General features: G+C 42.3%; 1 protein-coding gene across 1 annotated transcript in view; it reads left to right on the top strand.

The window, feature by feature from the left end:
• EMC2 (ER membrane protein complex subunit 2) overlaps nt 1-17938 on the top strand; it is a 139168-nt gene that overhangs the window by 15536 nt on the left and 105694 nt on the right. Inside the window, exon 3 of the mRNA XM_089664454.1 lies at nt 16073-16186. Within this exon, the coding sequence (XP_089520580.1) occupies nt 16073-16186 (114 nt within the window). The remainder of the gene's footprint in view (nt 1-16072; nt 16187-17938) is intronic.

The raw sequence follows: 17938 nt of genomic DNA, 5'->3' as shown, positions 1-17938 counted from the left end.
CTCATAGAAAAAGAATTGAATACAGATGTTTTTAACTTGCAAATACTTTATTTGGTTAAATCTATAAATGTGTGCATCTGTTATGCAAAGATGTCCCATTTGAACTGCTCTTCCATTTCTAATCCTCAGATTCTCCTGATGTTGTAAAGGGGACAAGTTGGTGCACTCAGAGAGGACGTGGGTTGTAGGGTTTGTTTTATTCTGTTTTGTGTAGGATAGGGGTCAACCTGAGACAGACCCCACCTATCCCCTTCTTTTTGTAATTTATGCCCACATTGTGCCGGTGTTTTGGACTCTACACTGGTGCAGTACAGATCACACAGAACACAAGAAACATTTCATATCACTACAGGGTGCTTATTGCAGCTAAGTTTACTTATACAGTTGTGTTCAAAATAATAGCAGTGTGTTCAAAAAAGTGAATAAAGCTCAAAATCCTTCTAATAGCTTTTATTTGCATACACACAAATGCATTGGGAACACTACACATTCTATTCCAAATCAAAACATGAAGAAAAATATATCAAATTTGTGTTGTTCCTCTAGAAAAAATTGAAGAAAAGTGAATATTAGACTGTTCAAAAAAATAGCAGTGTTTGTATTCTTCTTTACAAACTCAAACATTCACTATATAAACTGAAAAATGTTTGAAGATTTTGCTTTCCTTTGAATCACTTAATTAATCTTTAGTTGTATAAGCACTGTTTCTGAGAACTGCTGTACATCTGTGTTGCATGGAGTCAACCAACTTCTGGCACCTGTGAACAGGTATTCCAGCCCAGGATGATTGGACTACATTCCACAGTTCTTCTCTATTTCTTGGTTTTGCCTCAGAAACTGCATTTTTGATGTCACCCCACAAGTTTTCTATTGGATTAAGATCCGGGGATTGGGCTGGCCACTCCATAACGTCAATCTTGTTGGTCTGGAAGCAAGATGTTGCACGTTTACTGGTGTGTTTGGGGTCGTTGTCTTGTTGGAACACCCATTTCAAGGACATTTCCTCTTCAGCATAAGGCAGCATGACCTCTTCAAGTATTCTGATGTATTCAAACTGATCCATGATCCCTGGTATGCGATAAATAGGCCCAACAGTGTAGTATAAGAAACATCCCCATATCATGATGCTTGCGCAACCATGCTTCACTGTCTTCACAGTGTACTGTAGCTTGAATTCAGTGTTTGGGGGTCGTCTGACAAACTGTCTCCAGCCACTAGACCCAAAAAGAACAATCTTACTTTCATCAGTCCACAAAATGTTGCGCCATTTCTCTTTAGGCCAGTCAATGTGCTCTTTGGCAAATTGTAACCTCTTCAGCACATGTCTTTTTTTCAACAGTGAGACTTTGCGGGGGCTTCTTGCAGATAGCTTGGCTTCACATAGGCGTCTTCTAATTGTAACAGTACTCACAGGTAACTTTACACCTTCTTTCATCTTCCTGGAGCTGATTGTTGGCTGAGTCCTTGCCATTTTGGCTATTCTTCTATCCATTCCAATGGTAGTTTTTCGCTTTCTTCCACGTCTTTCAGGTTTTGGTTGCCATTTTAAAGCATTTGCGCTCATTTTAGCTGAGCAGCCTATCATTTTCTGCACTTCTTTATATGTTTTCCCCTCTCCAATCAACTTTTTAATCAAGGTACGCTGTTCTTCTGAACAATGTCTGGAACGACCCATTTTCCTCAGAATTTCAGAGAGAAATACACTGTAACCAACATGTACAACATTTGCTGCCTTCCTTCCTTAAATAAGGGCAATAATTGCCACCTGTTTTTCAAAGAATGAATGACCTCACTAATAGAACTCCACACTGCTATTATATTGAACATGCCCCTTTCAATTAGTGATTCAATTACACAGAATCAGCAGCATGCATGTCATGACTGTTGGTTCTGTTGGATTTTTAATTATTTGCCATGTAGAAATATCATTTCTACCAAAAACAGTGATTGATCAGGTAGTGACGTCTGACTGCTATTATTTTGAACACAACTGTATATAAAGCAGAGCCAAAATGTCTATACAGGCAGTTGTGGGAGATTTCTTCTGCATATAATGGGGCGTACTCGTTCCCCCATTATACAGTATGGATATCTCTAAAGCAAATTGTTAGTCCCCCCCTCTAAGAGCAGGCAAATTCAAATAGGTTATGTCCCCTATATAGAAAAAATAGCATCTAGCCTCTAAAGCACATATGACATATTATATTTCAGATGCCGGATGTTAATTTTTCTTTTCAGTAACTTTTATTGAAAGTTTTCAGAGGATAACAGGTATGAAGCAAAATACATTCACATTGTGTAAAGCAGGAAAACACACAGTAGTTGCCACTAAACACATGACCAAGGCGTACAACTGGCCATACACAGTGCATTTTCGCTGGTTCTTGAAGAATTGGTAGAAATCTGGTCCATGAGGGGTGACCCTGTCTGGTTGAAGAATTGAAGGAGGCAGGCGGAAAAATTGTTGGCCAAACACTGACTGCAGCCAATCAGAAGCTGGTTTTTAGAGGTTGCAGAAGGAAAATGGAGAGGATTGGTTCTTGTCTATGCTGCCCCTACCGTCCAAGTGTAAAACAGAATGTGACCAGGAGGCCGCATGGGCACCCTAGAGCATGGGGTGGGGTCGCAGTGGTTGGGGGTGTGGTTAAAAACATGTCTCAACTGTGGGATTTTATTGCCCTAAAACCACAAATGTAAACAAACCCTTACTGTCCTGAACCCCCTATAAGGCTGCTTTCACAGTGGTGTGCTGCGGTTTACCCGCACCACAGATGCAGCCCAGTGCAGCTGTGGGTTTGCTGCTCTTTGCCATAGACTTCTATATCTTACGGATGTGGTGCACTTTCTGAAAGTGCATTGAAACTCTTGCATTCAGGGGTTTTGGTGTGCTTTCAGAAAGTGCGCCAAACTCACAGGAAGTAAGTCTATATCTCAGTGCAGCTAACATGCAGCAAAGCTGTAGGTGCGTTGCGCTGCACCCATGGGTCAGTGTGAAAGCAGCCTAATGGTTATAGTTGTTTATAGGTGCTAATATGCCCATCTCAGAAGTGCTGTATGTGCTGTGTATTACACTGACCTTCTTTTCCTCTTCCAGTTTATGCTGACATCGCTCTGCTAGAAAGGTCCCAGATGAAGTGCCTTTGGTATCTCTCCACCTGGGACAGGAGCTGGTGCTACAGCCGACAGCTTCATCCCCTGCCAATGCTGGCTCCACACATTCTGATGCTCTGGGATGGTGGGTTGCCATCCCCGAGCATGCACTTCCCTGGTTTGAGGTTGCAGTCCACGTCAGAAGGATCCAAGAGCCACAGGCTTAGCACCCCTTCTTTAGGGCCTGTTTCCCACAGTCTTCAGCTTGTATAAGAGCATTGTGAACAGCAAGCTTTGCGGAAGCTTTAAAAATACTAGTGGTGCACCGAAATGAAAATTTTGGTGGCGAAACCAATAATTTAAAATGCGCTTGTCCGAAAACCGAAATGTTCAGTCTTTAAAAATGAATATATTTTTTTGTAAAAAAAATACACTTTGATTAAATAAAACAATATATACCCCAATTTTTTTGTAAAATATGAAAGAGGATGTTCCGTCGATTAAATAGATACTCAACATGTCACGCTTTAAAATTGTGCACGCTCATGGAATGGCGTGAAACTGCGGTACTTCAAAATCTCCATGGGTGATGCTTTAAAAATTTCTACAGATTAGCGCTGTAAAGTTAGAGGAGATCTAGTGCGACAATTATTGCTCTTGCTCTGACGTTCATGGCGATACCTCACATGTGTGGTTTGAACACCATTTACATATGTGGGCATGGGCTATGTAAACTTTTTTTTTTTTTTTTGCACTGTCCCGTTAAATAAATTTTAATCGCTTTTATTTTTATCAGAAAAAATGCATGCACCCCTTGTGATAGAAATAATTAGTGACAGGTCCACTTTATAGGGTCAGTAAGACCCCACATCTCTCCTCTGCAATGTAAAGCATTGGATCAAAAAAAAAAGCATTGATCTAGTGCTTTAACAAAAAAAAAATGTCCGAAATCGGAAGTGACATCGCTCCGGTCCTCCAAGGGCATAGAGATGAGTGGAGGCCATCTTTCCTTCACTAATCTCTATGCCCAGCGCCGTTATCGTTTGATGCTTTCTCAGGTAAGACTGAGAACTACCGAGAGGCGGAGACGAGGGGCGGGTTTTTTTCGGCACCTGTATCAGTGTTTTTTTTTTTTTTTTTTTTTCATATCAGCCGACGGCTGAAAGGGGTGTTTTTGGCCGAAATGTTTTGGTCACAGAAATTTCAGTGCATTCCTAAAAAATGCCAATCAACTCCAGTTTGAGAATGATGAACACAGATCCTAAAGGGAGTGTTGATTGCCACTTTAGGCAAGCTGCTAGCAGGCTTCAGCACTTTCTTAAATTGTTTCTAAAGCCTTAAGGTTTTTCAACTTAATAGGGGCCAAGCCGCATTCTCTTTGTCAATGGATGCAGACAGGGTGGCTTAGGAGCGATTAGTTAAAGATAGTTATTTAGAGGTTGTATAATAAATTACCATATCACCCAGTAGATGGCCTCCATTCAGTAGCCAAAAAAGACATGCACAAAAAGGGGGGGTTGTGAAAAGAAATTCACAGAGAAAGTGGCTACATTATGAACAGAGTGTGACAATCAGAAAAATTTCCAAAAATTATGCTTTATTACATATACAAGTTCGACATTTGGGCAATCGCCCTGGTTTACCATCACCTCAGTATGAGACAATACACACAGACCTAAAACCATATAAAATTACACCAAGACCGGTCCAAATACTTGTGCAACAAAGACAGTGACTACTAGAGCCTAAAGTCTTTGTAGCACTGGCTCACAGGTGAACACTTCCCACAGGAGGTGTATGCAAAAATTATACCATAGGTATACCATGTAACATGTTGTAAACATGTAGACATATGCTACTACCAAAATGGTTATATCCCAAGCAGGGAGTGTCAAAACATTACACTATAGATATAAAATATCACATGTATGCAGTGCAACAAGCACAATATGCGTCAAAAAGAGAAGCATGCCTCTAGGCCTATAAGAGACAAAAAATAAATGTCATATATAAAATGCAGTACACTCCTATGCCGGCACATGTGGTTGGGGCCCATTCATCTGTAATATAAGCGACTGTTTCCTTAGGGCTTTTAAATGAGAATAAAACCCATTTGTTACCAGGATGGAAGGATAGATGCAAATAGCAGAGCACTGCTTGAAATGGTTTCTTCACCACTATATGTGGACTACACACCACTTTCTGTAAGGAAAACAAGACAAATCCCAATAAATCTTCTGCCTGTTGAGATACACGTGATATATCCTGTTTCCTATGAAAAGCATCATGATGTCCCCATCCTGTAGTGAAACAAACAATATGTGGAAAGTCACTGGAAGAGCTTTACTCTATATAAGATGTATAGGTCATATCGATCACAGAGGACCATATAACTAGTGTCCTGTAACAGTCCACTCACCACCTGCGCAATGGATAGTAGGAGAGGAAAAGATGTCCTTCATAGGTACTGCCTTACAAGGCCAGAGAGGCCAGGGAACAACCACTGACATCAGCCGATATACCGCGGGTTCCAGCCTCTTCTCGGCGCCTGTGCTGCTTAAGCCTGCCTCGTGACATGTGAAGATGGCTTCCTCCTTGTAGGTCAGCGTGCGTTCCACCTAGTGCGCATGACCAGAAGTGACGTATCTGACGTATGACGTCAACGCGTTTCGCCGATGGGCGTATCTCACTCAGCTTCGTCAGGACCAATGCAAGGCATGCTTCTCTTTTTGATGCATACTGTGCTTGTTGCACTGCATACATGTGATATTTTATATCTATAGTGTAATGTTTTGACACTCCCTGCTTGGGATATAACCATTTTGGTAGTAGCATATGTCTACATGTTTACAACATGTTACATGGTATACCTATGGTATAATTTTTGCATATACCTCCTGTGGGAAGTGTTCACCTGTGAACCAGTGCTACAAAGACTTTAGGCTCTAGTAGTCACTGTCTTTGTTGCACAAGTATTTGGACCGGTCTTGGTGTCATTTTATATGGTTTTAGGTCTGTGTGTATTGTCTCATACTGAGGTGATGGTAAACCAGGGCGATTGCCCAAATGTCGAACTTGTATATGTAATAAAGCATAATTTTTGGAAATTTTTCTGATTGTCACACTCTGTTCATAATGTAGCCACTTTCTCTGTGAATTTCTTTTCACAACCCCCCTTTTTTGTGCATGGCTTAGGAGCGAGCCTGCACAGGTCCTCCCATTGGGGGCACACCATGGGAGCCTGCCAATGCTTTCCATGGGGGCACCCACCGAAGAGGAGGAGCCTAGAGTGGCAGTAGGGGCCCCCATGAAAGGAGGATCCGGTTGCTCTGTGCAATACATGGCATACCATGTTTGTTATTTTAATAAAAAAAAATTGAGGTTTATTTTCGCTTTAAGCTTTTTGGAAGCCTACTAGCAGCTAGCTGAAAGTGGCAATCAGCACTCCCACTAGGATCTGTGTTCATCATTTACAAACTGCAGTTGAATGGTACTTTTGAAGCTTCAACAAAGATTGCTGAAAGCTCTTTATATGTTTTGTCAAAGCTTACTGTTCACACTGCTCTTATACAAGCTGAACCCTGTGTGAAACAGGCCTATACAAACTGCTAGTAGGCTTCAGGAGGCTTTTAACAAGCTTCCTCTAGTGCTAAAGCCTGCAGGCAGCTTGTTTCAAGTGACAGTCAGCACTCCCATTAAGGTCTGTGTTCAACATTTACAAACTGGAGCTGAAGGGCACTTTAAAAGCTTCAACAAAGCTTGGTGAGAGCTCTGCAAATACTTGGTAAAAGCTTGCTGTTCACACTGCTCTTGTACAAACTGAAGCCTGTGTGAAGCAGGCCTAAGAGCTCTTCTTTAAGCTAAGCTTCTTTGTTTTGAAGGCATACTAATAAAGTGGACCAAGTGTATTTTTTAAAAAGAAGAAACAAAAGTATTTTTGCACTGACTCATTATAGTCTTATAACATAAAACTTTCAGCTAACACCTCTCCTTAACTTGTCCAATGCAGATGTTTCATCAGACAAACACCCCGTGTAAAGTCCACTGACTAGTATAAGGTGTCAGAGAGCTATGTGTTAGAACATTTGTTTTCTAGCTATTCCTGGGAGAAATAATGCTTTATAAAAGTCTGTTTTCCGGAATTAGCAGAATGGCTAATTCCACATTTGGGTGACAAATATTGGAAGCAAACCTAGCCACGTGATGGCATATCCTCCTCCTGTGATAGTTTACACTGGTGTGGGGATGTCCGCGAGCGCCAAGTTATCGGTAGGTAGGGAAAGTTGGCCGCTCGTTATTTTTTTTTCTATGCCTTTGACCCTTGCCAGATTTTCAGATGTATTGACGCTCACTGATACTTACACTTCTCGGTTATGATTTCCAGGGGTCTGTATGTGAAGAAGTGCTTGTTCTTAGCTGGCTTTGTAGGAAATACTACCCAAGAGTGGTTTTTGGTCAGGGTTTAAAAACTCCATGTGAAAACATTGACAGCTTTATGAGAGATATGAGATTGCTCCTGGCAAGTGAAGCCCTTGTCGGGGTTGTTAGTCTGATGTTATGTGTACACATGGAAAATCATTTTCTCTCTACTCGGTCATATTTTAGATGGATTCTTGGTGTCTCGCTAATCTCGCCTTTCATCATGCTCTGCAACGTGCAATGAATTCATTTTATTCTTTTGTGGCTTTTTCACAAGATGTTTCCATTGATTCCATGGAAGAAATAGATTTTGTACATTCATCTCAACTTTCTATTCTGGAGGAAGCAAAGGTCCTTCAGGCCCAAATGAGCTCCTCTAATTTATTACTGAAATGTTGTCAAGGTTCATATACATTAATAAATATACTTCTTTTATACTGTTCTGTCAGAAAAGTGCTGTGGCAAGGGTTCACAGTCCCTGAGCTGTCAGCATATAGCAGATTTGTACCATGGCTCTCACATACAAGTTCTCTTGCTGTGTGACATGTTCCATTCCCAAAAACAAAAATGTTATATACTGTAACTTGGAATAATAGAAAAGGAGCGCCCGATGTCCAAAATAATTAACTTTTGATGGTAGATTAAGAGGGAGACAAGATTCTCCCTTCTTCAGGATTATTGCTGCACGCTATTAAATGGGAAAAATTCCAACGTTGGTTATATATTTTCCAGGTTTTGGAGGAAAAAATGACAGAGTGACCGCTGTCATTCCAGGGACAGCATTGCTTGATGTACTTGTCGTTACTCTCAATAAATGCCTCTTAATCTACCCTCATTCTTTTGGACATCAGACGCTCCTTCTTTTCTATTATTCCAGGTATACGCGTGGAATCGACCTCAAGGCCGTACCAGAAAGGCAGCAGCCCAATACAGCCAATATTCACCATTGGGTACAACTGACTGGAGGGACATTGCCCTATCCACCTATGACCAGTGACTGATCCAGTCAGTACAGCTCAGTCTTCAGCACAAACAATATACTAACTTACCAGTCCTTAGGTGTGGTGGCTGCATTCATTTTATTTTTCATTTTTTTTTTTTTCACCTAATTATGCCAATTGTACTTGTCGTTACTCTCAATAAATACCTCTTAATCTACCCTCAAAAGTGCATTCTTTTGGACATCAGGTGCTCCTTCTCTATTATTTCAGGTATACGCGTGGAAACGACCTCAAGGCTGTACCAGAAAGGCAGCAGCCCAATACCGCCAATATTCACCATTGGGTACAACTGACTGGAGGGACATTTCCCTACCCACCTACCTACGACCAGTTACTTATTTATTTTTCTTTTTTTTCCCCTTTTTTTTATTTAACTAATTATGCCAATAACACACTTCCTGTCCTTTTATGTCTCCGTTTTAACTTCTGCTGTATCTGTGGGGTCAGCCATGATTGTCACAGGCTGGACTTCACAAATAGGTTTGCTTTTGTTCATAATTACATGGTGAATTAATGGGAAGTAGTAGTTTTCACTAGAAATATAAGGATGTTTGTGCTTTCCATTTAGCTCACAGGCAGGGACAAGGCATTCTGCATTTCTGGCAAGGTCAGATATTTTCTGAACTTGCTTAAAATGTTCTTAGGCTGAAAAGTGAGAATTAAAGTGTCACTAAACCCACATCATAAAACACTATCAATAAATGCTGTATTACATTCTGTTCATACTCACTCAGTCACTATGAGATTTGTTTTCTGTATTCTACAAAAAACCTGGTTGATCCTGCTGCTCTCTATCTCTACCTTCTGTTCATGTCCCCAATTCAGCTAGGGATTTTGCAGCTGTAGAGGCAACTCTGCACATGCTCAGTATTCATTGAGATCCTATGCTGAGGATTTCCTCCATATCGCATCTGAATAGCCCATGTGACTATAAAGTCACACATGTGGGCGTATACAAAGTGGTAAAGGACAGCTCATTCCCTCTCTCCTCCTCCATGCCCACTAACCAGCTAAACACGAGGGCAGGATATTATATGTAGATTAATGGTTGCTTCACCTCCTTGTTATTCTATGACATGGACTGGAGGGGCGTGACATGTGACAAGCAGCAGAGGACTAGAAGCTCTTCCTGCCACTGTTTCCCTGCAGAGAGCAGGGGTGTGGAAATTAAATAAAAAAAACTACTTGTCTAAGGAACTAAATCAGGGTGCCAATCTACTTGTCCCTCATGGCATTCTACTTGTCCTCATTAAAAAGAAAAAATATGTAGGGTTGATTTTTTTTTTTTTTTTTTCCATTAGCCAGAGGAATGTCCGGATCTTTTAAAAATGAGAGGGGCTTTATGGCTACTTGAACTTTTAATACTTTTAACATTGTGCTATTTATCTCTTACCTCCATGCCTGTCTTCAGCACCGCACCCGGCGACTAGCAGAGAGGGGAGAGACCTTGCAGTGTGACAAGCCCTGATTGGCTGCTCGTCAGGAAATGGGCGTGTTGGGCTCTTTTAATGTTCAGCAGAAGCGCATCTACTGAGCGAGTAATTAGGCTGCCGGCCTCAATGAGGAAAATAAAAAAAACTTTATTCCTTCAGGTTACCCTGGAACACGGAACACTTGGGTGCTCAGTCCTAGTGCTTGCTGAACAGCCAAATCAAGCTCCAGTGCCCGCTCCGTTAGGCTGCCTTCACACCTGGGCATTTTGGGATTGCGACAGAATCACTGCGATTCTTTCCACAATCTCAAAACACAGGTTCAGGTGTCATTATTTTCAGTGGCACCAAAAACACAAATTGCATCACATCACATGAATATTGTTGCCCAAAAGAAGCAGTAGGAGTTTCTTTTGGGCGACAAGCTTCAAACGAGATTTGGCGCTACTGTTTTGCGATTTACTGTGTGGCAATTTGCATCACATGAGATGTGTTACCCAAAAAAGAGCAGGAACTTCTTTTGGGCAACAAGCTTCACGTGATTTGCCACGCAACAATTGCGACAAAACCACCCCATTTTTAGGTGCCTTTGAAAATAATGGCACCTGAACATGTGTTTTGCAATCGTGGGCAGAATTGCAGCAATTCTGACACAATCCCAGGTGTGAATGGAGCCGCCATGGTTCACACACATACCATTCTGGATGCGTTTTCAAATGCAGAGATTTGCATGACAGGCTAGATATTATGTGTTCTTATTGAGGTGGTTCTTTTTGTGTTTTGAGTTCCATTACAAAAAAAGGTCGTGTGTGAGCTTGTAGCGGTGCGTTCCAGACTCGCAAGTGATAGAGTAGCGTGGCATGCTGTACACATAGGATTGCTATTGACAAGAGTTTTTGCAGTGAATCCAGCGGGAGGCTTTTTTGCAGCGAAGCCAGCGGGAGGCTTTTTTGCAGCGAAGCCAGCGCAAGACTTTTTTGCAGTGAATCCAGCGGGAGGCTTTTTTGCAGCAAAGCCAGCGGGAGGCTTTTTTGCAGCGAAGCCAGCGGGAGGCTTTTTTGCAGCGAAGCCAGCGGGAGGCTTTTTTGCAGTGAAGTCAGTGGGAGGTGTCGATGTGATGGTGCTGACCAATCAAAAGCCCTCTAGCCTGAACTGTAATCACTGCAAGGAGAGGGGAGAAAGCAAAGGAGATTTCAATTCCCCTCCACTATCTCTCCTCTTCTAATGCTGAGAATATGGATCAGCTGCCTCCATAGCATACATCACTCTCTGCTGCCGAAAACCGTCCCTGCACCGCTCATGTGTGAACTCAGGCTATGACATCCTGGGTTCACACAGAAGCAGTGGAGAAACCGCATGTGATTTGGACAGGAATTACATTTCTGCTCAAATCGCATGCTAATCTTTGTGGTGCAATTTGCTTCCATACATTTTGTATAGACGCAAATCGCACCGCAAAGTATCGGTAATCGGTATCAGCGAGTATTTGACAGAAAATATCAGTACTCCTACTCCCCGATAAAAAAAAAAACAAAAAAAAAAAAAACGGTATCGGTGCATCCCTTAGCACAACAGTAAAATCAGTCTGTATATGCAGTAAAGCATGATTGTTCTACTCAATGTGGAACCTAAGGGGTTAATCCTCTGCATTGTATAAAAAGGATTTTTGATCCTGTCTGCTATGATCCTGCCCTTCTCTTACTGTCCCCAGTCTATCAGGCAAGCTGCACATGCTCGGTTTGTTGTATATTGCTAGAGTTTTTGTTTTTTTTTTTCTCTTGGGACGGTGTTTGTGATTAGCACCGGGCCAATCAGTCCTGTCCAGACAGAGGGTCAGGGGTTATGCAGCCTCATGGGACAGTCAGAGCAGAACGAAAACTCCTACAAGCTTTAACCAGTGCGCAGCAGGACACTGATAGAAGTCACAAGACTGCTCTAACTACTGATGAGAAAAGGTATTTAGCAGTTTATATTTACTAAAATAATTGCATTTCCATGTTCTGTGTACTATGGGAGACCAGATATAGTCAATGCAGGGTCCTGGGTTTAACTCTTGCTGCAGCACTTTGCAGATTAAGTAAAAAGGAAAACTGTCTATCCTGTCCCAGAGCAACCAGTCAGATCTCACCGCCATTTTGCATTGCCAGTCTGTATCAGGTTGCTATGGAGCAGCATGTGTAATTTAGCTCCAGCCCTTTAAAAGTGAAGACCTGGGTCAACATGCGTTGGGATTTTGTTGATACAGTGGGGATCGAAAGTTTGGGCACCCCAGCTAAAAATTTGTATTAATGTGCATAAAGAAGCCAAGGAAAGATGGAAAAATCTCCAAAAGGCATCAAATTACAGATTAGACATTCTTATAATATGTCAACAAAAGTTAGATTTTATTTCCATCATTTACACTTTCAAAGTAACAGAAAACAAAAAAATGGCGTCTGCAAAAGTTTGGGCACCCTGCAGAGTTAATATCTTGTACAGCCCCCTTTGGCAAGTATCACAGCTTGTAAACGCTTTTTGTAGCCAGCCAAGAGTCTTTCAATTCTTGTTTGAGGTATCTTTGCCCATTCTTCCTTACAAAAGTCTTCCAGTTCTTTGAGATTTCTGGGCTGTCTGTCACGCACTGCTCTTTTAAGGTCTATCCATAGATTTTCAATTATGTTGAGGTCAGGAGATTGTGAAGGCCATGGCAAAACCTTCAGTTTACGCCTCTTGATGTAATCCCCCGTGGATTTCGAGGTGTGTTTAGGATCATTATCCATTTGTAGCAGCCATCCTCTCTTTAACTTCAGCTTTTTCACAGATGGCATCAAGTTACCATCCAAAATTTGCTGAAATTTTATTGAATCCATTTTTCCTTCTACTCGTGAGATGTTCCCTGTGCCACTGGCTGCAACACAACCCCAAAGCATGATTGATCCAACGCCATGCTTAACAGTTGGACAGAGGTTCTTTTCATTAAATTCTGTGCCCCTTCTTCTCCAAACGTACCTTTGCTCATTCCGGCCAAAAAGTTAAATTTTAACCTCATCGGTCCACAGAACTTGTTTCCAAAATGCATCAGGCTTGTCTATATGTTCATTTGCAAAGTTCAAAGGATGATTTTTGTGGTGAGGACGTAGAAGAGGTTTTCTTCTGATGACTCTTCCATGGAGACCATATTTGTACAAGTATCTCTTTATAGTGGAATAGTGTACCACAACTCCAGTGTCTGCCAGATCTTTCTGGAGGGATCGTGCAGTCAAACGTGGGTTTTGAATTGTTTTTCTCACAATCCTGCGAGCTGTTCTGTCTGATATTTTTCTTGGTCTTCCAGATCTTACTTTAACTTCCACTGTTCCTGATGACTGCCATTTCTTAATTACATTCCGAACAGAGGATATTGACGTCTGAAAACGCTTTGCTATCTTCTTATAGCCTTCTCCAGCTTTGTGAGCGTCAACTATTTTCAGTTTCAGTTTTCTAGACAACTGCTTAGAAGAACCCATGGTGCTGATTGTTGGGGCAAGGTCAGATGAGTCTGGGCATTTAAAACCTTTGAGATTGACATCACCTGGTCTTCCCAGACGATGATTGAGAACAATCCATGACACTGGCAGGTCTCAACTTGGCAAAGGGGGCAGTGCATGCTATAAATTCTGCAGGGTACCCAAACTTTTGCAGACGCCATTTTTTTGTTTTCTGTTATTTTGAAAGTGTAAATGATGGAAATAAAATCTAACTTTTGTTGACATATTATAAGAATGTCTAATCTGTAATTTGATGCCTTTTGGAGATTTTTCCATCTTTCCTTGGCTTCTTTATGCACATTAATACAAATTTTTAGCTGGGGTGCCCAAACTTTCGATCCCCACTGTATATCAGTTTATCATTAGTTTAGGATTCTTCTGAGATCATTCAGAATGTATTGACTGTGCATTTGACCTGCAGTTGCTTTCCTGACCTTCTAATGGGTTTGCATTCCCATAGGTTTGTATAGGATTGCAGAACTCGCTTAAAGCAAGTAAAGGCCCTAAAAAAGTCGTGTAGTAAGCATCGACTTGTGTGCAATCAACCTGCCCATACATGGATTGAAATTTGTCTGGTCTTATTTTGATCCTTGTATGGCCACCCTAACACTATCTATTCTTATGAATGTTCCTTCCCCCTCCTATTACCTATCTTTCCTAACCTGTATAAAAAAAGTGGTACTTGCATGTATATAGAATGGCTACATGATCCCTCCGCGTGAGCTCCCTTCTGTCAGTAAGCAGCTGGGGAGAGAAGGAAGCGTTGTCAATGTTTGTGCCATAGTTGCCTGTGGGTGACGTTGTGGCCATAGTCAAGTGCTCTTAGCTGGAGCTGCAGAATCTCATGACCGGAGCCTATTAAAGATAGGCAAGTATATGCACCTTGGTATACAGATTAGGTAGGAGGAGGGTGGTGGGGAGATTTTGAAGAATAGTTAGGCTTTTCCTCCAATTTAAATTATTATTATTTATTATTACATTGAGTTTATATAGCGCCAAAGGGTTTGCTCAGCGCTGTACAATAGGGGGGGGGGGGCAATACATGGCACAGTACAACAATAACAAACAACGTACGAGGGGTAAGAGGGCCCTACTCTTTCGAGCTTACAATCTAGGAGGGAGGAGGTAGAGGCACAGGAGGAAACGGCTGTGGGGGATGGAGTGGTAGGAGGAGGGAAGGGCAGCGGCTGTTAGGTGAGGGTGGGGTAGGCTTCCCTGAAGAGATGGGTTTTGAGGGAGCGCCTGAATGTGAAGAGGGAAGGCGACAGTCTGATGGATTGGGGCAGTGAGTTCCAGAGGATGGGGGAGGACCTGGAGAAGTCCTGCAGTCGTGCATGGGAGGAGGAGACCAGGGAGCAGGATAGAAGGAGGTCCTGTGAGGAGCGAAGGGTACGGGTAGGGCGGTACTTGGGGATCAGGTTGGTGAGGTAGTCAGGGGCAGTGTTATGAACGGCTTTGTAGGTCAGGGTTAGAAGTTTAAATTTGATGCGTTGGGCAATCGGGAGCCAGTGGAGGGAGAGGCAGAGGGGGGTGGCAGAGGTGGAGCTGGTGGTGAGGTGGATGAGTCTAGCCGCTGAGTTCAGGATGGTCTGGAGCGGGGAGAGCCTGCACTTGGGTAGGCCGGTGAGAAGAGAATTGCAGTAGTCAAGGCGTGAGATGATGAGGGAGTGTACTAGAAGTTTGGTGGTGTCAGGGGTGAGGAAGGTACGTAGTTTACATTAAAAGAACAAATTCATTTTTTCTTTTAATGTAAACAGTATCACTACCTGAATTTCACCTGATATCAACCTCTTGTGATTTCTGTACAGCAGAGCTCCATTTAGGAGAGGGTGAAGTATCAAAAAGAGCCAATCATATGTGCTACGATGCAAGAAACCTGTTATCAGGAAGGGAGACTGACCGTGAAGGGAGAAACAGTACATTGATGGCAGGCTGGGGGAGGGACAAGAACTGTTAGGCTAGGTTCACATATGTGCGGGTGGTGCCGCTGCAAATCCGCACAAAAATCTGTGCAGTTGCACCACCCACACAGAAGAATGCGGACCCCTGGGCGGGTGCCATTAATTCTAATGGCACGCCGCCCGCACTGGAAATTGCAACCGTACTGGGAACCGAGTTTGCCGTGTGGGCTGCTGTTTCCAAAGAAGTGTAGGGACTTCTTTCCTGCATGTGCCGGGACACAGGAGTTCATTCAAATGAATGGGCTCTTGTGCCCGCGCAAACCGCGCCTGCAGGAATGCGGATATGTGATTCAGGGTAAGTAGCAGAGCTGTGTAAAGCTCCAGACTGGATGGAAATACAAATCTTGTGACAGGTAAAACAGCGTCTATATTTGTATTGCATCTGTGTATTTTGCCAAGTGTTTCGACTTTATAGATGTAGATTTATCCCGAAAGACTGCAATATAAAGGTAATAGATACAATGTAACGTCTGTCAGTCTCAGGTGTAATTATTCTTAACATATGTGTTTGAGTTATCATGAGATTAGTTACGATTATATAATCCAAGTATACATTTTATGAAACTCTGCACCTCTATAAATCGCACTATATTTAATTTTTTTGTTCTCCATTTTGACCAGGCTGCCATATAATATGCCTAACATCTGACATTGCCTTTTTCCAGAAATGCGTGACAAGATGAAGACTTGGCGGGAGGAGAACTACAGGAACAGTGAACACATCATTGAAGTCGGTGAAGAGTTGATAAACGAGCACGCTTCCAAACTCGGGGACGATAGTAAGTTTATTATACACATCAATTTCAGTCCAGCGAGGGGCTGGCGTTACTAACACCTGTTCCCCCGTAATATCCCCAGTGAGACCCTATCATTCCAATTGGTGTCGGGAGAAGTTTATATGTGCTTGTGAGCGGCTCAGGGCTTTACATTCAGTAATAAAAACTGTGTTTCTCATTACTTTCTGTGACTGCGGATATTTCCATCTGCTGGCAAAAATGATGAAATGTATAGTTTTTGTTTTTTTTTCTATCATGGAAATCTGCCGCCTTTGTCTGCAATTTTTATATAGACAACCCATGTATTAGCAAATTCATCTTCTACTTAGTGGAACTCCAGCCAGCACATTACATTTTGTATAGACTGGAGAGGGGGTAATTTGTCAAATTTTGATTGCTGTGTGTGTCCCCTATGGGGAGATTTTGCATTTCTTCCTGCCCTGGTCACACTCAAGGCTATGGCTATTGATTGGACTTCTTGTTTCTCATCTCAGGAGTGAGTCTTTTTATTTTTTTTTAGCATCAACCGGTGGACCATTGACACTGTCACTAACACTTAATGGTTTCTCCAAAGGAATAATGCAGATTATACTCGAGAGAAGAGTCCGGAAATTCAGCTTTCAGCAGCACCCTGGATGTTACCAGTATAGGAAGTGAGGGGGATATAATGCAAGTGGACTCACAGGGTTGTAGTTCTGGTGAGCTCATGGAGGTGAGGGATATGTCCATTCACAGAAATGCATCCTCTGTCATGGAAATTGAAGAAGTTGTACTTGCTCGGTGTATTCAGCTGTATTGCACATGAACGTGTCGCACTGCTGTACTCTGCAGGTTTCACTCATTATGGTCTTATTGCTTGCCTCTGCAATTATAGGCTCCTTTTGAAGTGTGTTCCTGTTTTAATGTAAATGTAAGTGTATTTAGTCTCTAAACTAAAGTGGTGTTTAACCACTTTACTACCGGGCACTTATACCCCCTTCCTGCCCAGGCCAATTTTCAGCTTTCAGCGCTGTCACACTTTGAATGACAATTGCACGGTCATGCAACACTGCACCCATGTGAAATTTTTATAATTTTTTTGAGACAGATACAGCTTTCTTTTGTTGGTATTTAATCCCCTCCTGGGTTTTTATTTTTTGCTGAACAAACCAAAAACAACTGAAAATTTTGAAAAAAAAAAGTTTTTTCTTAGTTTCTGTTATAAAATTTTGTAATGGGCAGCACAGTGGCTAAATGGTTAGCACTTCCGCCTGGCAGCACTAGGGTCGTTGGTTAGAATCCCAACCATGGCACCACCTGCCTGGAGTTTGCATGTTCTCCCTGCGTCTGCGTGGATTTCCTCCTACACTCCAAAGACATGCTGTTAGGTTAATTGGCTCCTGTCTAAATTGGCCCTAGTATGTGTATGTATGATTGTAAGTTAGGGACCTTAGATTGTACACCCCTTGAGGGTTAGGGACTGATGTGAATGTACAATATATATGTGTGTAAAGCGCTGCATAAATTGACGGCGCTATATAAGTACCTGAAATAAATAAATAAGTGATTTTTCTCCTTCACTGATGTGCGTCAATGAGGCTGTACTGATGGGCACTGATAGGCGGCACTGATGGGCACTGATGAGGAGACACTGGTAGGTGGCAATGATGAGGAGGCACTGGTAGGTGGCACTGATGAGGCACTGGTAGGTGGCACTGATGGGCATTGACAGGCATTACTGATGGGCACTGAAAGGCAGCACTCATATATGACACT

The sequence above is a fragment of the Staurois parvus genome, unplaced genomic scaffold, assembly GCF_062004578.1.
Source record: "Staurois parvus isolate SC_StPar_1 unplaced genomic scaffold, SC_StPar_1.0 ptg000047l, whole genome shotgun sequence".
In the NCBI taxonomy this organism is placed as follows: Eukaryota; Metazoa; Chordata; class Amphibia; order Anura; family Ranidae; genus Staurois; species Staurois parvus.
This window is presented reverse-complemented; position numbering and strand designations above follow the sequence as displayed.